General features: G+C 44.8%; 1 protein-coding gene across 2 annotated transcripts in view; it reads right to left on the reverse strand.

Annotated features, from left to right (window-relative positions):
- The window catches only part of ANXA7 (annexin A7), a 32,492-nt gene extending 15,732 nt beyond the window's left edge, over positions 1-16,760 (reverse strand). The window contains exons 1-6 of one of the 2 annotated variants that reach the window (XM_075258002.1): positions 16,614-16,760; positions 3,892-3,931; positions 2,304-2,469; positions 1,543-1,833; positions 924-964; positions 573-590 (exon numbers count right to left, since the gene is read on the reverse strand). In XM_075258002.1, the coding sequence (XP_075114103.1) occupies positions 573-590; positions 924-964; positions 1,543-1,833; positions 2,304-2,469; positions 3,892-3,930 (555 nt within the window). In that variant the 5' untranslated portion in view covers position 3,931; positions 16,614-16,760. The remainder of the gene's footprint in view (positions 1-572; positions 591-923; positions 965-1,542; positions 1,834-2,303; positions 2,470-3,891; positions 3,932-16,613) is intronic. The other variant, XM_075258003.1, reaches the window with a different exon arrangement.
- Between the last annotated feature and the right edge of the window lie 6,160 nt (positions 16,761-22,920).

The raw sequence follows: 22,920 nt of genomic DNA on the forward strand, positions 1-22,920 counted from the left end.
ACTATAGGCTACAATTACTGGGAACCTTTTTTTCCCTTTTATTGGGAGGTGAAGCAGGTCTTTAATCTACTAAAGCGATGCATCAAGTGCCCAGATACTGAAGCTAGCAGTCTGATGATCAGTTTAGACACACATGACAATACAACATATGAAAATGATGAAAACACACGCAGAATAAAACGGAACTGACTACGTCAGATGTGCGTCATACAAATGCTTTAGAAAACAGACATGCAGCTGTATGTTGTAGACATGATCAAACCCCAGTACACACACATGCAGTCACCTTGCTCCGACAGGCTTTACACCGAAAGGGGCATAACAGCATAGAGGACAATGAGGGAGATACAAGGTAAAATTAGGGGCAGCAACAAATAAAACGGAGGGCATTGGATTCTGCACAGTGCAAAATAATATCAGGCCATTCTATTCTGGAAAGTGAATGTTTACAAATAAACTATTATATTCCTTATAATGCTAAATAAATAAAAAAAGTGAAGCAGTCATCTTTACATGTGGTTAATAGTATTAAGATGCATGCACTGCACACTGTATGCATTGGCATCACATACCTGTTGCTGAGCACTAACCTGCAATGTGCAATATAAAACTACAGTTTACTAGGACTGTCACGCCATAAAATTTTTTATATCTATCCATCTCAATTCATAGTGCTCTGCAAGTAATACAATTTATTACGCTTTCCAATTACAGAAAATATGAATATCAGCTTCTCTTTTGACACCCTGAACTTGTTAGAATAGTCCTCTAACAATAACCATATACTTCACAAGAAATGTGTAATTTCCGTTTACTACTCCCAGCATGCGGTACCTGCAGCTTTTCCACTGAATTTGTATACAAGACTTCATTTAAAACCATTTGTAAGAATTATTACTAGTATTTAATAATGAAATACACACCACAGGCTGCTGTCCAGGGGCTGGTCCGGACGGATATCCACCTAGAAAAGAAGAATCCAAGAATAATCCAAAGACAACCAATATAAGAGGAATGGAAAACAAGTTTGCAGAAGTACAGAAGGTACACAAAGCCGCCTCTAACTTTACCTGATCAATCTTACGATTTACACACTGATCTGAATATTGCTGGCTAGGTATTGTATACAGATGTACAGAATACACTAGTACTAATATAACAAGCTATACGGGTCTTGTCACTTTGAAGACTAGTTTGATCTTCCTCTTACCTGCAGTCATGTAGCTGCTGCCAGATGAGGAAGTAAAATATTCATGAGCAGACAGAAGAGACTTGCGCAGAGACTGCTTTGCTTAGAAGCTTTCACACATATCATTTGACACAGGACACTCACAAATTTCATCACAAATCAAAAGTCCTACAGTCAGTCTCATGTTGTGCAAAAACTTTGTTTTAAGAAAATGACATACACAAGGACAACAATGGCACAAAGAAAATAGAGAGGTGATCATTGAATCATATTGTGATCTAGCCTTGTTACTACTCAGTAATATTTATGGCCTTAGTTGAGAAAAAGACAAAACAAACAAGAAGTCCACAAACCTGGTGCTTGGCCTGGCATTTGCCCTGGCATTTGGCCTGGTCCTCCTCCTCCATAACTCTGAGCAGAAGGCTGCTGGTATCCGCCATAGCCTGGTGCGCCACCTGGAGGTGCTCCAAATCCGCCAGCTGCAGGTGCTCCATATCCCCCAGCTGCTGGAGCTCCATAGCCACCAGGAGGAGCCCCATAACCAGGCCCACCATAGCCAGGAACACCTTGTGGCGCTCCATAACCTGGGGCACCGGGAGGAGCGCCATATCCAGGAGCTTGACCTGGTGCTCCATATCCAGGAGCTAAGGGGGTGGTGGGGGGGGAGGAAGAAGAAAATATTAATGTAATAGCATTAAACAGCATGAGACAATATTAAAAGGGAAAAAAAAAAATGATATATGTATTGAAAGAGTAAACCTAAAAGTCTAGGCACCTACATTTCGCAGCCTTGGTAAGTTGAGCAACGCTCATGCAGACTAGTTTAACACAGAACTTTGTGGACCAACAAATGTAAATGTCCAAGTGATCAAAGTCTCTCTATAGCTCTATTACTGTACAGTACATAAGGGGAAAATTTGATAAGACAAGAATTAATGGACTCTTCCGTTTATATGATCCTGCTATCAAGTGCTAAAACCCTAATTAATATCTGCAGATTGATAAGAAAACTAGAAGACTATCATAGATTAAGCATAGTACAAATGCAATAACTCATCAAACTATGGCATTCATTAATAAATAACAAAAACTGACCACAAATGTAAAAACCTACCTCCAGGATAGGATGGCATTGCACCAGGAAAGCCACCAGGTGCAGGGAATCCACCTGCAGGAGGGTATCCTCCACCAGCAGCGGGTGGGTAGGCGCCCCCAGGAGGATATTGCCCACCAGGATACGCCTGCTGCCCAGCAGGGGGATATGCTGAGGGATCACCACCCTATGAAGAAAAGTTTAGAGCTAAAATTAAAAGGAGGAAATTATACATACACACTATGGGCTAAAGTTTTTCACATACTCAGAAAAAGGGGTCATGGTAAAATTCACTAAATTTTCTCATTTTAGACTAAGGATCCACGTAGCAAGCTGCAGTGAAAAAGCGGAAACATATCACTTTTCACAGAAAGTCGGCAGTTTTTCTGCTTTCGTTATGCCTATAGCGAAACCACCAGCGTTTCCGTAGGCAAAACGGACATGCTGTGATTTCAAAAAATGTGACTGTTTTGGAAATCACGGCATTTCCGCTGCAGGTATTTTTCAGCAATGTGTGGATAAGATTCGCTTGAATGCCATCCACTTTGAGGGACTGTAAAACGCTTTATGCCACTTGGGGCTTCAGCCTTAAATCGCTCACTTTTGTTCAGCATATTCTCTTCTAACAGACATTATTTACCAACTGGATTCCCCTACTAAATGAAGAGTGACCCTACAGACAAGCACTGTCCAATCAGGGATGACACTCCCTTTTACTTTAAATGATAATGGTCAATTGTCACTTTAGTCATACATTTCCAGGAAGAATAACAGAGGAACAGTACAATGCACAGTTCTAAGGAAGGCTGTTCCAGGAGTTATATGATATTATTTGTAACTACAGACTGCCATGATAACTGATCGGCACCCCGTGATCCCATCAGGGACAATCGGGGGCCCATGACCTCATCCCAGAGGTCATTAATCCAGGACCAGTTACCTACAGCCCCAGTAGTTGCTGGCAAGTGTTAGTGTATCACAGTTGAGAAAAGTCATTCCCTCTCTCATGTATGGTGGAGGTGGGGAACAGGTTAAGATGGAGGGCAACAAAGCATTACATACTCATTGTGCCATTGTATCATGAACCAGAGCGCTGCATATCTACATATATATATATATATATATATATATATATATATATATATATATATATATATTTTTTTTTTTAATGTAGATTGTGAGCCCCACATAGAGCTCACAATGTACATTTTTCCCTATTAGTATGTCTTTGGAATATGGGATGGAAATCCACGCAAACACGGGGAGAACAAACAAACTCCTTGCAGATGGTTTTTTTGCCCTTGGCAGGATTTGAACACCAGGACTCCAGCGCTGCAAGGCTGTAGTGCTAACCACTGAGCCACCGTGTGGCCTCCGGAAAGGTATAATATATTTTGAGGAAATTGTGCAGTCTTCGCTAACTAGTGACATACATATATACACTTATTTGCATAGAACTGAATTTCACAGAAGTATTTAAAATGGATGCAAAAAAAAAAAAAAAAAAAAAAAAAAAAGGATTTGCACAGGAGTATATCAAATATCTCTTGTAGGAAGATGGATACACACGGGAAGTGTAGCATGCCAGCAGCCAGCAGAGAATACTTACTGGATAGCCAGAATATCCCGGAAACCCTGGGTACGACATTCTGCAAGACACAAAACAAAATGTAAGACAAATAAAAAAATATTCAGGTCTTTCATCTCCTCTCTATTTTTAGCCTGATCTCCCCATAGCTGGCACAACGTACTGCAGCTGTCGAGGACAACTAAGCCTTCAGAGTCTATATACAATGCGGAGAATTCACCAAGCCTGCTATGCCAGTTTTCTGACATAAAAAGGCTCAAGTTTTTGCGCAAGAACAATTCTGCAGCAATTTTTTTTTTAAACTTTTTACATGGGACTTCATGGGTGGACTACAGCCTCCCGAGGTCTGACAAATTCAGTATAACATATGCCGAAAAGAGACGCAAGATATAGATCAGAGCTATACCAGCTCCTTGGGATAACAGGATTGACCTCCTGGAGCATGGACGGTCAGAAACGCACCCAATTCATTAATGGACGGACACCTCTAAAACAGCAGAGGCCCAGTTTACATCTGCGTTCGGCCATTCCGTTCCCCTATCCGTATGAAAAACAGAGAGAAAAGTCCTGCAAGCAGCACTTTTCTCTCTGCATTTTTTGGGCAGAAACCACACGGACCCCATTATAGTCTATGGGGTCCGCGACTTTCCTTAGGTAACTGCTTTTTTATGCGAATAGGTTTCTGTTCAGGGGGTCCCCAAGTGGACTCCCCAAACAGAAAACCATGCACAGAGGTGAACCGGGCCCGAGATATGCATCACAATATGAAACACCCATCTTTCTGAACTGTCCATATTGGGGTTTTTTTAGAATAATACGGGGTTGGGAGGGAATCTAGTTCCACATTCAAGTTTACCAGAATAGTTGACATTTCACACAAACATTTGCTGATGGACACATGAAAACAGACATTCACTCTGTAGTGTGCACAATTTTTCTACTGATCAGAACAACCTTCATGCTTTTCGGCATAGAATGGAGAATGGCACAAGTTTTAAACCGCCTGTTGTAGCATATCTGAAAAAACCCTCCACATGTCTCAAAAACCCCTGCACTGACACCCTGTGGCACAGAGTCTGGAGTCACGCAAGTTTACCATGTAACAACCTGTGTTATCCATTAATTTTCTGCTTTGTCAAAGATTAGGAGTCCAATGGACCATCCTGAGTGAGGCTAAGGCCCATGTAGTGAATCGCAGCAGAAAAAACACCCTATGCTTTTCTCTGCAGCATTTTTTATTGAGTTTGTTTCTGCTTTTTTTCCCTCCTTGCTATTGAATCTATAAGGACACTGCTGGCGATTCCCCAGCTGAGACTAACCTACTACATTTATCAAAATGCGCACACGTTTACGAAAAAGATTTTTGCAATGTGTGAACAAGATTAACCACTTAATGACTTTGCTGGTATGATCTTCTACTACATTCATGTCTGTGTCAGGGTAGCCTGTTCTTTTAGTCTGACACAGGACCATAAGAACAGAAATATGGTCAGTCCATTGGGATCTGGCAGGACACGTACAGATCCCGAGGGAACCCCCTGACTACAATGGGGTCTGTTGGGTGTCTGCTTTGTCCTCTTAAATCGCTGGACAAAAAAAGTTGAGCTTGAAGGAATTGTCTGGGATTTCTTATGGATCTGAACTGGAGGGATACCAGAGACAGATGTGAACTCACCCTAAGCAATTGAGACATAGAATTGATAGTCTAGAACAGGATCTTTATATGAAGACTGAAGCTATTCATACAGTATAAGGTATGACCGCCCACTCGAACATGAAGAGATATACAATATCCGAGTTTCCCTGGAGGAACATCGCTTGGAGTTTTCATTGGTATAGACTTGTTTTCTTCATTTCCTCTGGTTATAATGGCCTTTTGGCTGAGGCTACATTGTGCATGAGCTTATCCTTTCTCTAAGCATCTTACAGAAAATACCTTAAGAAAACACAGTAACATGCACATGTATCAGTACATAATGGAGGTTTTATGGGCAACTCTGACCTTCAATCCCAAGATATAGGACATTCCATACACAAAAGTTGCTTAGCAGTGTATTACCAGCCAAGGGATAAAGAAGAACCCTAACCTACACAAGTAAACCAGTGACAGAAAGCCTGCACAAGTTAATCTTTAATGTGTATGTGGAGGTTTTTCAACTGTGGTTGCAAAAAGATGCATTAGCTGTAGAAAAGCAGTAGGTGTGACAACACTGTATAGTGTGTAATCTCGCCATTAACCCAATCCTTTGATATGCTGCTAACTGGTCATTCACACCTTAGTCTGCAGAGCCTGTAGTCAACAGAAGGCTTACACTAAGACACCAAGCACCATTTATCTTTCGAAAAAGAAAAAAAAAAAAGTTTGGGTGTAGTTGGTTGGTTTCTGCATACTGGTACTTTGCCATGTCAACTAAACACTATTATGCCACACAGGCAGGGGTAATAGCAGGGCAGAGGGGTATCTGCAGCAGAATGGGCAACAGGGCAAGAAAGCATCCCTGGAGCAAACCACTGTGCTGTACAATAGGAAGAAAAAAAAAAAAAACAACTGGTGGTAGAAGTCATGGGGCATGGCGCAGATCACCTCCATGTTGGCGGCTTCTCTGGGGAGGGTCACTGTGACTTATAGCAATAGTCCAGACATTCATGCAAATCGGTGTACCTTACGTTAGTAAGTATGACCTAACACTGACAGCACAAGCCAACAATATACAATTTGAAGCTACTGAACCGGTTTCATATCATGAGAAGCATTATCCTGAAGAGCTCCTGGTGATAGTTCTAGCCACTAAATGTGTAATATACACAAGTCCAATGGGTAGATGCATCATGTCTTGCATGATAGATTTTTTGTTAGACAAGGCAAGAAAAAGTTGCAAATGTTGGTACAAATCATTGTCCTGCCAGCACAGCCGCACTCAGCACTGTCTAGGTACAAAGTATCTGTCTGTATTGACTGGATTTGTTCCAAGGATATCCAGGATTCCAAACCATGCCCCAACCCAAGTCCAATACACTTATGAAACCTGAAATGTAACTATCATGGCCAGACTGAAGTCTGACCATGGCAGTCAACCATTTATGAACAAGAAGTAAAGCTCCTCTAATTCACTAAAAACTAGTGCTTGAACTCCTAGGAAAATAAATCTGCAAGAATCTAACCATCTAGTTATACAATATCAATAACCATATAATAGAATGCACATATATAAGCGATACTATCCAGACAGAATGCAGGTCGGGGCATCTTAAAGGAACTTTCACCACTTCCACCAATATCTGGTTTTAGCCACTGTTTCACTGGTTCCAGCGCAGTTGGGATTTTTCCTCTAGCCGCCACTGCTCCTGAGCAAGAAGTGCAGTTTGTTTAGGTGCCCGATGTGCCAAGATGCTAACAACTGGGATTGGTGGAAGTTGTGAGGGTTCTCTTTAAGCTCTGTACTGTCAGGTGGGCGGTGTCAGGCTGGGGGTGTGTGTGATTCAGAGCTCCAAACAGAAGCAGCCAGTGTCAGAGCTCAGTCACCCCCCTTGTCTGCTCCTGCCTGACACCACCCTGACAGTACAGAGACTAAATAACAGGCACCAAAACTGAAAGCACTTATTGCTCATGGGGTCTAGAGAAAAATAAAAATTCCAACTGTGCAGGAATCAGTGGCGCAGCAGCTGCTGCTGATAATAAAGAGCTGAAGCTGGAAGAGGTGGTGAAAGGTCCTCTTTAAACTTCTCTATTCTGGGCCTCAACAGCCAGAACATAGTTATGCTTAAGTCACACCAGCCATGGGTCCAAGTCCTCACCAAATTTAGAAAAATTGTTTCACTTTTATGTTTCCTCTGTATCCAGCGTTGAAATGAAGACAGAAGGAATGATTTACAGTACTGTGCTGCTATACTAGAGATGGGCAAGTCAGAGAAGGCCAGTGTCGTATGTGCTCACCTCTGGTAAAGTTCTATTCCCAGCTATAGCTGACCAACAACTAGAGGGCGCTTCACATATTACAGCACTGATGGCGAGATTGCATTTGGAAAACTCCCTGTGACAACAATACACAACAGGAATCTAAGCAGGAAATGTTTTGCAGCCTCAGGCTTTAGACATGTGACCTCCAGCGATCAGGTCACCATAGAAGGTATATTATACATGTAGTGCCATTCTTCCCATCAAATCTGACAATAGAGGCTCCTGAACAAAGCCGTCAGCACAGATGTGAACATTGCCTTACTTTTCCACAAATGTCTCCCCAAATAACAGTTTTAGAGCAGGACCCATTAATGGGGATACAGTACAGCATACACCCCTATGAATTATAATGGGCCCTTTGGGGTATCAGTTTTGATATCTAGAATACATCTAAGGCCTGGTTCACATCTGCGTTTCGTGAAGTCCGCATGGGGACCCCCTGAATGGAATACCGAACGCATTGACAAGCAGTGAGCTTATAAAAGCACATGGTCCCCACAGAACATGCGGAGTGAAAAGTAGTTCATGAAGAACCTTCCTCTCTGCATGATTCATGCGGACACCGAACAAAAAACACATGGACCCCATTTTAGTCTATGGAGTCCATGTGCTTTCACTGCTCACCTTGTCAAAGTGTTCGGTATTCTGTTTGGCGGGGGGGTCCCCATGTGGACTCCCCGAACGGAATACCGAACGCAGATGTGAACCAGGCCTTCGTTCCGTGCTATTCTTTCCACATAACCAATTATCTAACAGTAGTGTGAACAGGGCCTTAAAGACTTTCAGGATCAGTCCACATCAGCGCTTGTACTCCGTATGAGGATTCCATTCCCCTCTCAGCATTTCTCGCCCTTTTCGGGTGGAAACTGAATGGACACCACGTGGACTCCCACGGGTAACTGCTTTTTTAAGCAGATTAGGTTTCCCGAATACAGATAAGAACCTAGCCTCAGTTACTGTTTTGTAGGTTTTTTCACAGCAGTCACCTCACTATCAGGGCAGACAGAATTACATGATAGTGTAACTATGGGAGCACCTATGGATAACACAGTCACAATAGGGGATTGTCACAACTTCTAGAAAAATTTCCCACAGACCTCAACGAACATCTGTAGACTATTGAATGTATAGTTCATTTGGCTGCTGTAAAGTACAACTCTATAGGCTTGTAGCAGCAGTCCAGGCAAGATGTGGCCGCCTGCCGCCCCCATAATCGTGTACTTATACACAACCTTTGAGCTACTATTAATTTGAGAATGATAAGGTCATGTTCACACAGACGTTTGGAGCGGATTATGCTTCAAAAATCAGCTGCAAATTCTGACCTGAATCTGTTGTCAGTGGGACGCAGAGACTGATGCCGGTGGTGTCTCCAAAACGCGTTGTGTGAAGTGAGCATTTAATAAAGTTCATCATTCTTCTAAGAATTGCAGACTAATCCTCTCTTCATTGGAGTCGCCTCTCCTTTTTCCATTATCTGCTCATTCTGGGTCTGGAAGATGGCTGCCAAAGGCAATCACCAAGTAGATTGACTCATTTGACTTCTAGGCACAGAATGAGCAGATTTTTTTTTTCACCAATACATGACAAGTTATACTAAATAATAGCTCTATGATATGGGTAATAGGACTGTGCATGGGGATATCTGAACTGTAGCTAGATCTTTGATCATCTGTCTTTTAAGCAAACAAGAAGGAAACCAGAGGTCACTAAACAACATTGATATTTCACAACAAACTGTACAAACAGAGAATCCACGCACAAGCAGCAATAATGACTGAGCACAGAGCTGAATGAATAAGCCACAGCCGCATAACTGGAAAGGCTGCTACTATAGCCTAGGCCTCAGGCTATGTTCAGACAGCAGGATTACAGCTACATGAAGTAGGTGTGATAATAGAGCAATTACTGGAGAAGAGAACTGAGGAAGGACAATAGCCTGAGCTTCTTACCTGACCCAATACATACGTAAGTACTACAGCTGCTCGGATCTGCTGGGCCAACAAAACATTTATGTCTAGTCATACTTTATCCCACTGAGTGAAGAAGATGAAGCTGCTGTATACCGCCGTATACTGCACAGCCGCTAGCTGCAAACAGCTGAGCAGGAGACTTGCTTGGACCACCATAAAATTAGAATTAGAATATTGATGACCTATCCTATAAAGGTAACATGTAACAATACCAATTATTCACAATTAGGTTTCTTTTACTGTAAAACACACAGAAGTTTGCACGTGTCCCACAGACACACATTGAATAAAGAAGCCCTCGCGCCCAGACATTTTTTTTTTTTAATGTACCGTATATACTCGAGTATAAGCCGAATTTTTCAGCCCAGTTTTTGTGCTGAAAAAGCCCCCCTCGGCTTATACTCGAGTCAGCAAAAAAAAAAAAAATATATATATATATATATATATATATATATATAATTTTTTTTAGGTGGGAGGGTCTATGACCAGCCACAATATTAATGTATAGAATCTCCCATAAAATAGTGCAAAAGAAAAAAAAAAAAAGTGTTTTAGAACTTTTATGTTTTTAAAATCTCCTTTTCCTAGAATACATACAAAAGTAGAAAATGACTGTGAAACACATACACATTAGGTATCCCTGTGTCTGACAGTGCCCTGGCTACTGAATATAGGGTATCTGCAGTGCTCCTGTTCCGTCGAGAAGGGGTTAATAGAAGCACTGCAGATACCCTATATTCAGCCAGACTGAATTCCAAGTGGGGGGAAGAAAAAACCCAGTCCTCAAGCTCAGGGAAGGGGCAGACAGATGACCAAAACACCCCCTCCCCTTTCCCAGCAACTACTGCACCCAAAAACTCCGACCATTTTAATTTTTTAAATTTTCCAGTAGCTGCTGCATTTCCCCACCCCCCCCTAGGCTTATACTCGAGTCAATAAGTTTTCCCAGTTTTTTGTGGTAAAATTAGGGGGGTCGGCTTATATTCGGGTCGGCTTATACTCGAGTATATACGGTAGATTGTGAGCCCCACATAGAGCGGGGGTGGAAATCCATGCAAACACGGAGAGAGCATACAAACGCCTTGCCGATGATGACATCCCTGCCGATGGCTTTTTGCCCTTGGCAGGATTTGAACACCAGGACTCCAGCGCTGCAAGGCTGCAGTGCTAACCACTGAGCCACCGTGTGGCCCCTGACATTTATCATTTATATTGTGGTTGGGGGGATAAAATATCCTTTATGGGAAAACTCCTTTAGGCCAGGGCCTCATGTAGCGTAAACGCCATGATTCACAGTCCCTGCAAGAGGACGATAGTCTGGCTAATCCCATCCACACATTGCAGAAAAATATCAGCAGCAGACACGTCTATGGAAAAAAACGCAATGCGCTATATTAGCCTCAAAATTCTGACCAAAAAGACAGCTTCCATTGATTTAAAAAAAAAAAAAAAAAATACATATGCTCATTTTTCAGGCGGATTCGCTCCCTCCCGACTAGGCCCATTCATTTGAGTCTAATCCGGATCGCAGTGCCGCGACTGGATGCTGATGCACTGCACCGGCATCCAGTCGTGGCTGCCCCGTATTTTGGACTAGAACCTGAGGCGGCCTCCGCATCAAATTCCAATCCAAAATACTCTGTCTGAACTCAGCCTGAATGACCTGCTGCGATTTACAAAGACACGATGGTGGTCCGCTGCAGGTATTTTTCAGCAACGTGTGGATGGGATTATCCAGAATGCCATCCACTGTAAAACTCCACAGTTGTTGCCAACTGTGGTGTTTATGCCATATGGGCTTCAGCCTTTTAGTTACCTCAGACTCATCTCTGGAGCTCCCAGCCCCTTCCTCAGTGACGCCAGGGACGTACACCCCAGTATCACTGTGTATAAGTACTCCTCTGGCTTCACTGAAGGACTGCGCCGGGAGTACAGGATGTGCTTAAGTATAAGTGACTTATTTTTATTGTGGGCATTGAAAGAGGGTTACTTGGGAGATCCTGGTCTAAGGACCTGTGAGTGGTTTAGTGTCCCAACATTTGCTAATAGGTTCCCTTTAAATTGTATCTACAGACTACATCAGGGCCCCTTCAGTTGTCTGAGCCAAATCCATAGGCGGATTATAATAAGTTGTTGATTGTTCCTGCTACCCCAGCCATTCTCCGACTGCGACAATAGCTCCTCCAACAAGATCATTAACTTCATGTGAAACACAAATCTCAGGTGTGAACTTACAGTTCACATGGGAATAGTTATATCTATATGTTCTCAGGGAGAGTGTTGTGCCTACATAGGCGTATGGAGACTTACAAGTCATTCCTGCTCCGCTAGGTCTTTTCGAGTCTCTGTACGCCTATGTAGGCACACACTCTCCCTAATGTGTATGATTATCCCCTGACCCTCGTCTATAGTCTCTCACTCTGCCAAACTAGTATCCCTATGCTATGCTGAGGTCCAAAAGACCGAAACAGCGCTGTCCATAGCTGGGAATCTGTTCCTTTTGGAATAGAAATACTAGTTTGGCAATAAACCCATCATCATGTCAGTAGGCTTATTAACTGAGTCATGCATGATGTTAAGGGGGCTGCCCCTAGAGGGCGGCATACAGAGGCACTGTTCTAATTACATCCTGGAGAATAGATTTTCATATTTTTTACCCTATATGTTCTCAGGCAGTTTTTATTGCTATTTGCTAAAGCCTCATACATGGCTTTTCTATGTGCAGAGATTTCATTACTGATCTTTATTAAGTTGGATTCACACAGTCATATGTCTAGATTGTAGCTTGTTCCGACTACGGGTCTAATAGCTTAAATGAGGGGTGCCCAATACGTCGATTGTGATCTACCGGTCGATCGCGGGATGCAGCCAGGGATCCCCGATGTCTGCTTGTTCACAGTGCAGGCTGAGAGTTGACTCTTAGCCTTCGCAGTGAACAAGCACTCCGGACACTTGCAGGCCGGGCAGCAGCAGCTCCGGGGGATGACGCGCTCCCCGCTCTTAGGGATGGAGGGAGCCGGGGTGCTGCTTGTTCACAGCGCAGGCTGAGCGTCATCTCCAGACACTGGCCGCCCACAGACCCACCCCGGCCCCACCCACAAGAAGTGGGTAGTAGTTCTTTTGCCTTGGTCAGTTTATAAAGTAGCTCACATGCTGAAAAAGTGTAAGCCCCCCTGGCTTAAATGAACAGCATCATAGATCCCCTTGGTGCTCGGATTAGTAGACCTACACCAAACCCAAGGTCTCACAGCATCATTGTCGTCTATGATGTTAGGATTCAATGCCCCATACTGTAACCTTGAGTACAGAACAGGGCCGTAGTTCTACAGCGAGTCAACACATCATAGATACCCATGAGGCTGAGAGTCTAGTTGCTCATCTGGTGTATACACCTAATATACAGTATGTATTTCATGGGCAGAATGTGTGTGAATCAGACCTAAGGCTGGGGAGAACAAACAAAAATGTTTGTTAGCTGCCACAAATCCGCTTGTGGTTAACCTGCAGTGATTTATACTCCCAGCATGGTGGATGACATTTAAGGAAACCCCAAGCACATGTTGCAGAGAGAACATGAAGGACAAAGTGACTTGTACTACAGGTTTTAAACCAGTATCATGTCAATTATTACTAAGGGCTTTACCCTATATCCTGAGGGTAGACACACACATTCAGGTTTGTCTTATAGGCAAAACCAGGAGTGGAATGAAAAAAATTAAATACCACATGACATTGATAGAGTCTCACCTTTTAGGAGCCACACCTGGGTTTGTCTTCAAAAACTGCAGCAATAAAATATGAGCGTTTACACACACATGTCTGATATTGACAGGCATGTAATATGTGTTACTTACAGACTGCATGTATACTCGCTGGGGTGAAATTTATTAAGATTGGTGTTTCCCAATCCAGGTACCAACCAGATGATGAAGAGACTCTGGCACAGGATGGATATCTACGCCAGTCCTGTATAACTCACATCAGTTTTCAGTGCATCTTGATCTACATCCCACTTCGCCAAATTTCATAAGAAGGGGTAAGTGGGCAGTGGCATATATTTGAAACCAAAATGGACCATGCACCAAGGACGCCCCACAACTACTCCCATCTACACCAGTTTTCTTTGGCTAGGTTCACATCTGTGTCAAAGTCTGACGAACACTGGAGGAGAGATACGTCCTAAGCACTCCCAGCCACAATCTGTCAGAGGAGGCTTAGGGCCCACGTAGAGGGCCACAGTGACAAAGCGTTGCAGGAAAAAAAGGCATTGTGGTTTTTCCCAAAAAGCTTTCTCCTGTGGACTTTCTGCTTCAATTATACTTATAGGGAACCCACCAGCGTTTCTGTAGGTATAATCGACATGCTGTGTTTACAAAAATACAACGTTTTTGGAAATCGCTACATTTTTGCTGTGGGCATTTCTCATGGTTTGGACACAGTGGAAACACAGTGGCAAAAAAAACACAGCATTTTATAGTCTCTGCAAAGTGGAGTGAATATGGTAATGGCATTTAAGGAAATCGCAGCATTTTTACTGAAATGTGCAGGGACTGTATAATGTATCTAAAATCAACTATAATATAAATATTTTATTTAAATTCAGGGTCCTTTAGGGAGCGTTCACACTTCCGTCGGTGTCCGACATGTAGTGTCCGCTCAAAATCTGTCACGGACACTAGGAGCGGACACTAGCTGTGTCCGTGACACCTGTCATTCACTTGAATGGGCATCGGGTGCGTTCTTTTGCACTCCGTGCCCTTCCTTTCCTGTCCGCAAGAGAAGATGTCCGACTTCTCAAGCGGACAGAGGAACCCTGCATGCAGGGTTTTTCTGTCCGCTTGAGAAGTCGGACATCTTCTCTTGCAGACAGGGAAGGACGGGCACGGAGTGCAAAAGAATGCACCCGATGCCCATTCAAGTGAATGACAGGTGTCACGGACACAGCTACTGTCCGCTCCTAGTGTCCGTGACAGATTTTGAGCGGACACTAGGAGCGGACAATGACGGTAGTGTGAACGCCCCCTAACTTTCTCCAAATCCAGCTAAAACTGAACCAGACACCAACTGCACAGCCCTGCGTCGGATGCAAGGCACGCCAAATTTATTAAGAAGCTCTGGCCAGAAGACTGGCACGAGTTCTAATCGATATGCTGGGCCGAGGCGTCCTCGCTCTGTCTACATTCATAAAAAGCAGCAACTGCAGTGCAGAACGGGGAATGTGTAGAATATTTGGCACAAGAAAGGGCCTTGTGCCAAAGATTTGCGATATCATCACATCTACACTAGGAAACTGGGATATTGGTTTTGATAAATTCCCCCCGGCATCCTTATTGTTGTCCTTTGGATCATTCTGGTTAATAAAATAACTTTTAATTAGAAATAGGCTTTTGCATGTGCTTCACCTCAGGTAAACCTATAAGTTACTACTGTCCTAAAGTCACTCCCACACATGTTGTTTAGCCAGCCTAAAAACAAATCCAGACCCCTTATCACTAAGTTGAACATGCTTGTCATTCCTGACCCCCTAGAAACCTCTTAGCAATCCCAAATCCAGATTAAACTAGTAAGTACACAGTTATATTTACAGAAGGTTCACAATTTTGTTCGGGATTCTGTTATTGTGGTCCATCAGGGGACCAAAACAATGGACAAATGGACCACTAAAATAGGTGATATATACGTCCACCGTTTTCAAACTGAAAGCACCGGATGTAAAAGTCGCGCGTGCAGGATTTCAGCCAGACACTGAAATGGAGTCTTTGATGCAGATGTGAAGGTACTCCAAGACTAGTACTACATGGGCGACTTTGGCTACAACTCCTGTCATGTGACCAAAAATTGCCACTTATATAACTAAATGGAGTGACACTGTTGCAGCTGCGACTTCAAGTCTGGATTTGTTGCAATGATAACCTGAAGTCACAGGACCGTCTGGGTCACCACACAGCTCCATTTACTTAATGAAGGAGTCACAGAGTGACATACTTTGGAGTCCCGGCCACAAGTGTTGTGCGGCCCTAGCCTTAAAGGGAATGCCCAGACATATTGTCCCACCTGATCAGACATTAGATGAGGAGCGATAGAACTGCACGATGGGGGTCACAGTCCAGGTAACTGTCCAACGCCCTGTAAGTAGAGTGCACTGATCCTATTCTAATTTTTGGGACCCATGTACTAAACCCGCTGGGCGACTACCCATTGCATTGACATTTATAACACTCAGCATGCAGTTGCTTTCCACACCCAGCATCAGATGGTATGAGAGAGTGTGAACAATCCCTTTAAGTCACTGGGGTGTGATATAGTTGCAGCTACATAGTAGAAATGACAATCTCCTGGAGTGACTGGTGCAAAGGTCTGACCCTTGTCCAAGTGACCTCCTCAGCTCTGCTGCACTGGTGTAACACCTCACACATACAGGCTGTAGTGAGCACAGAACATGTTCTGCAACTTTCTCCCTCGCAGAGAATAACCTTCAGGGTGTGGTTACCAGGGACTGACTGGAAACACTGACGTGCAGCCGGGACACTCCAGCACTGCCATGCTAGCCTCATCCCAAATATCACGGCAAGAGCTAGCAGTGCACAAGATGTTATAACATATATGACAGTATCGGGTATTATGCAGGACTAGAGCATGCAATGCTATCACAACACAGCCAGCTCTGCTACATCTGCACAGGACGTATTCTGCATACAAGTCATATACATGTCGTCACTGAGGCACAGCTGCTATATTGCCAGAAAGTTTCCAAAAACTCAGCCCCCCCCCGCAGTAGTGAGCCATGTTATCCTATGGCGACACAGCCTCACCTTGTCAGAAGTCCTGCAAAGCCGCAAACTGAAGGAGGGGGAGGAGGAGACTGCCGAGACCCTCTGCTGCCAAGATGGAGCCGTCAACACCAATTCCCTGGGGTGGGTGGGAGGTAAATATGCTAAATGTGAATCAACCCGGAAGATAAGATGGTTCCGCCCGTCAGGTGACGTCACTAGCTCAGAAACTTGAGCAGGGCGGGAACGGGGAGGGCCTGGGCCGGGTACATGGTCGGTAACTATGGCAACGCCTGGGGTGCGGAGCAGCTTATGGGGACGTCCTGGAAAGAAATGCTAGTGCTGAGTGTACACTATTGTACACTATTATGGAGTTTACCCTCACCTGGAAGATATTAGTAATGACTAATGACATTTATTACACCAGTTATCAGCACTGTTGCAATAAGACTTTGTTCACACAGAGTTTTTTCATGAAGATTCTGGCACATTTTCCATTCTGTTATCCAGAAAAAAACACCACGCCTGTTCTCAACAGCAAACATTTGATGGAAAGATGTGCGCTGCCTATTCATGCTTCACTGCCAGAAACCGTACTGAAATGGCGGCAATGATAAGCGCCATGCATTAAACTTATGGACCTGAGAAAACGGCAGCAGAAAAACAAGGCTCATCCTCAGATCTGTGCTGCAGCTCTACACAAGTCATACCCTGAGGCTGAGCATTGTAGAAACGCCGCAGGAAAAAACAACACTTTTTATAGTCCTGGCGAAATGAATGAGATTTTATTCAATCTCATTGCCACATGTAGAAAACATACTGCAGAAAACCCAGCGCAAAATTCCTGTAAAAATCGCTGCGTTTTCTCCTTAGGCTATAGGAAACACAGCAGAAAAGCAACGGAGATCTACACCTAGCCGGTGAAGACTGATAAATGGCCCCCACCGTGTCTAACACCAATAACGTTTTGCACATTTAGGGGCTCTGAACCCGCAGCGTGACAAATATTGCTGCGGATTCTGGTGCTTCACAATGTAGAGGTAGAAGACCGGGCCAGCCGCTTGATAATAATGGCTGACTTTTTTTGTCTTGGCCGCGTTCACTCCAGAATGTCAGCGTTTGGACAGGATTTTGTGCTATCCGTGTGCTGTCAATGTTTTGCATGAACCCATAAACTTGAATGAATGAGCTTAGACTGCAACATGGACAGGAATTGAGATCTGAGTCTGAGTTCGTGGACCTGTGAACACCACGGTCCAACCATTGTGAGAACAGTTTGGAGAAGACCCTTTTCTGTTCCATCCTGAGTTTGCCCAGGTGTACAAAACAAAATCTATAAAGACATGGTTGAGTGAGCTTGGTGTAGAAGAACATGACTGACCGATGGAGTCCTGAACCATAACAACATCCCGGATCTTTGGGATTCACTTAAAATGTTTGTCCTTGTAATCCATCATCATCACCCCTGCACTACTACAGAACACCAGTGACTGTCTCTCTGCTGCCTGTAACATCATGTCTTCTCTTTATCTGAAATTGAATCTTTCAAAAACTGAACTTCTTGTGTTCCCTCCATCTACAATACTAACTGACCTAACCCTGATATCTCCATTTCTATCTGTGGTCTTACTTTTACACCAAGGTGTAGTATGCCTGCTAACTGGGGGTTGTATTTGACAACAGATCTCACTTTTACCACACATATTCAGACATTTTCACGTTCTTACCGCCTGCACCTCAAAAACATCTCTAGAATGCGTCCTTTTCTCACCATGGAAACATGAAAAGCCCTCATTGTCACTCTGATTCTCTCTCATCTTCACTATTGCATACCTCCCAACCGTCCCGATTTCCGCGGGACATTCACGATTTCAGTAACGTGTCCCGGTTGGAAGGAGGTATATCCCGATTTCAACTCAGATCTGCGTCTGGAGGCTCCTTGCTTCGCCACTGCACGCCGGCTACTGGCTGTGTAGACGCGATGTGATGATGTCACATCGCGCCTACAACTATGTGTGAGAGAGAGACGCGGAGAGAGGGACGGGGGAGCGAGGAGAAGGTAAGTTTAATGTGTACACTGAGGTGGAACGTGAAACTGGGGGCAGATGAAGGAGAGGACGGCATGACACTGGGGGCAGAGATGGGGGAACATGAATCTGGGGGCAGAGATGTGGAGACATGAATCTGGGGGCAGAGATGGGGGACATGAATCTGGGGGCAGAGATGTGGAGACATGAATCTGGGGGCAGAGGTGTGGAGACATGAATCTGGGGCAGGGATGGAGAGGACATGAATCTGGGGGCAGAGATGGAGGGGACATGAATCTGGGGGCAGAGATGTGGAGACATGAATCTGGGGGCAGAGATGGGGGACATGAATCTGGGGGCAGAGATGTGGAGACATGAATCTGGGGGCAGAGGTGTGGAGACATGAATCTGGGGCAGGGATGGAGAGGACATGAATCTGGGGGCAGAGATGGAGGGGACATGAATCTGGGGGCAGAGATGGAGGGACATGAATCTGGGGGCAGAGATGGAGGGGACATGAATCTGGGGGCAGAGATGGAGGGGACATGAATCTGGGGGCAGAGATGGGGGGACATGAATCTGGGGGCAGAGATGGAGGGGACATGAATCTGGGGGCAGAGATGGAGGGGACATGAATCTGGGGGCAGAGATGGAGGGGACATGAATCTGGGGGCAGAGATGTGGAGACATGAATCTGGGGACAGAGATGTGGAGACATGAATCTGGGGGCAGAGATGGGGGACATGAATCTGGGGGCAGAGATGTGGAGACATGAATCTGGGGGCAGAGGTGTGGAGACATGAATCTGGGGCAGGGATGGAGAGGACATGAATCTGGGGGCAGAGATGGAGGGGACATGAATCTGGGGGCAGAGATGGAGGGACATGAATCTGGGGGCAGAGATGGAGGGGACATGAATCTGGGGGCAGAGATGGAGGGGACATGAATCTGGGGGCAGAGATGGGGGGACATGAATCTGGGGGCAGAGATGGAGGGGACATGAATCTGGGGGCAGAGATGGAGGGGACATGAATCTGGGGGCAGAGATGGAGGGACATGAATTTGGGGGCAGATGAAGGGTGTATATGAAACTGGGGGAGAGATAGAGGGGGATATATAATTTACGGGTGACTGTAGGAGGATTATACTGTGTGGGAACACGTGAAAAATTAATGAGAGTGGGCAGAGTCAACACAAAAGTGGGCGGGGCTAAATTTGCAGCACATTTTGTCCCTCTTTCAGTTCTTCAAAAGTTGGGAGGTATGCTATTGTAGTTCTCTTCTAATTGGGCTTCCTCTTACTAAACTCTCCCCTCTACAATCGGTCCTGATGGAGGCCACCAGACTCATCTTTCTGTCAAACAGGCACACAGGTGCATTTACCTAGTGCCAGTCACTGCCCCGGTTGTTCATCCATCACAGAATACAATATAAATTATCACACTCACCCACCAATCCATCCATAATGCTATGCCCCCTATATCTCCTCCCTCGTCAATGTCTATTGCCCTCTCCATTCTAACAATGACATTAGACGTGCATCCTCTGTTATCCGAACATCCCACTCCCGTCTCCAAGACTTTTCTCAAGCTGCACCTCTGCTCTGGAACGTTTTACCCCGGACAATCTGATTAGTCTCCAACTACAGCAGCTGAAAACTCCAAAATGTCTTTGTATGTTGAAGCATTAACATTACTTTTCACTAGAAATAAGGGACCTTGCCAAAACGCTAAAAAAAGCCCTCCACCATTATTCCTCTTCCACCATATTTAATAGTAGGCAATATGCATCTCAGTAGGAGGCATCCACTGAAATGTGAGTCATCACTCCAAGGAACACATTGCATTGTTCAGTGGTCACATGCCCTGACTTTTAGGGAATTTGGAGACCAGGTTAACACCTTGAAGTTTTTGACATATTCTTTAGACCACTGCTCAACAAATTTTACAGTGTGGTAGGGTGCATTATCCTGCTAAAAGAGGCCCCTGCCACTATGGAATTTCAATGAAGGTGTATATTTGGCCTGCAACATAATTAGGTCGGTGCTATTTGTCAAAGTAAGTCTCTGTTTGGAGACTCAGTCGCAGTGCTCGCCTAAAATCAACAGAAAAGTCCTGCAAGTCAGTTTCAGGTAAATGGAACAGACATCCGACAGACCCCATTATAGACAATGGGGTCTGTCAGGCATTGTTGATGTCCACTATATTAGTGGTCCATTTGTCTATTGTTCTGACGATGGATACCCCAATGCTAGCATGAACCAAGGGTAACATCCACTTAAAAGTGAAACCCAAGATTTCCCAGCAGAACATTGCCTAAAGCATCATTCTGTCTGCACCACTTGAATCCTTCCCATTCTGGTACTATCTCTTTCCCAAGTAAGTAATGTACATGCACCACTTAATCCAAATCAGGTAAAACAAAAAGTTTATCAGACAAGGCTACCTTTTTCCATTGATCTGTTTTTCAGTTCTGACTCTCATACACCTATTGTAGTTGGTAGTCAGGAGTCAGCAAGGACTTTATGACTGCTCTGAAGCTACCAGCCCTTTATACAGCAAACTGTGATGCAGGGACGGACCACCCCCTCTGGGGAATCGGTGAATCCCCCCATGTGCCCTGTGCTTCTAGTAAACCGCACCAGACCCCACGGCAGTGTAGACCTGGTAATGGGTGGCGTAACGAACAGAGCAGTATGGGCCCACTGAAGATGGGCGGGGCCCCGCAGCACCATGATAATGATCTGTGACATCCTGGTTTCCCAACCTCTATACATATTGTTAATGAAAAGGGGCCAACATTGTGATGTCTCTACATACAGGGTCCCTACTAGTCTGCCCAGCATTTTATACTGCTTGGGGGCCACTGTGTGGAGTATATTATACTGTGTGGGGCTACTGTGGAGCAAATTATACTGTGCAGGGCCATTGTGGAGTATATTATACTGTGTGGGGGCCACTGTACAGCATATTATACAGTATGGAGCCACTGTGGAGCACATTATACTATGTGGGGGTGTCACAACCTGAATTCTGGTAATAAAATTGTGTTTTTTTCTGGTGGGGATTTGATCCGGGGTTCTGTGGTTTTCGGGTGGTTTCCTTGCTATTGGTCCATTCTGTTTGTACATTTGGTGTTGGCCTTCAGAGTATGCTTGAGGTTCTCTGAAGTGAACCTGTTGGTTGTTGTCATTATCCTATGGGACGATTCTGGGGCCTTTATTAGGAGGAGGGCTGGCTTCACTAGTTGCTGATTTTTGTTGTATCCTACATAGAATTCATGGCTCAGGGAGGAGGAGTGTTTTTGGAACTTCAGCTGACTTGGAAGTGGTGTGAGTGTTGCTTTTTGTGTGAGTCTGGTTTGTCCCTCCACACTTCCACTCTGCCCTGTCCTACAGTTCTGATTGCCTGTCACTGTCTTGGTGTTTGTGAGGAAGTTTGGGTTCCAGTTTGTTTTGTCCCAGTCCTGTGTTAACCCTTTCCTCACCTCTCCACTGTCCCTCTCCTCATTCTCTTGTTGCTTATTGTGTTGTGCTGCGTGTCTGTTGTCCAGCACTTCCCATCCTGTTTTGTCTGCAGCTGCACCTTGGTTTCGGTAGGGGTGACCACCTTAGTATCCCCAGTCCCTAACTCTCTTGTAGCTCTCGCCCTATCTGTCAGCTAGGCCTACGTGTTAGAGAGCCAGGAGTTGTCGGGGCCAAGGCTAGTTCGGGAACAGCTGACCACCACCCGCAGGCAGGGCCTAGTTAGCCGATGTAGCGTCAGGGAAAGTTTCCCTCCCCTGTTCCCTTAGCGGTGCAGTCTGCAGTCCGGATTTTGGGTCTAGACATAGACACGAACGTGACAGGGGGCAACTATGCTGTATATTATACTGAGTGGGGGCCACTGTGCAACATATTATACTGTGTGTGTAGGGGAGCCACTGTGGAGCATATTATACTGTTTGGGGGGCCACTGTGGAGCATATTATACTGTGTGCAGGCTGCAGTGAAGCATATTACACTTTTGTCAAACCCCTGCACTCATGCACTATTATTACTGGCTGTAATCACATTGCATGATCCCTATAAACACTGTGCACACTGCGCAGTGTAAATAGCGAAGGGGAGAGGGTGCTCGCAAAAGCATCACAGTCCCTTTAATAGTTGAGCAGCAGGGGCCCGAGTGTTGGACCTCCACTGATCTCTTACATCTTTCAGACTGCTAGGAACCTGCAGATCAGTTGGTTACCACAGTGCGCAGCTCGCAGTATTGTTTCCATGCTGGGCATCTCTCTCTCTCCATATTCTTGATAACCGCAGTTGTGGGTACTATAATTGTATGG

Source organism: Leptodactylus fuscus, chromosome 10, assembly GCF_031893055.1.
Source record: "Leptodactylus fuscus isolate aLepFus1 chromosome 10, aLepFus1.hap2, whole genome shotgun sequence".
In the NCBI taxonomy this organism is placed as follows: Eukaryota; Metazoa; Chordata; class Amphibia; order Anura; family Leptodactylidae; genus Leptodactylus; species Leptodactylus fuscus.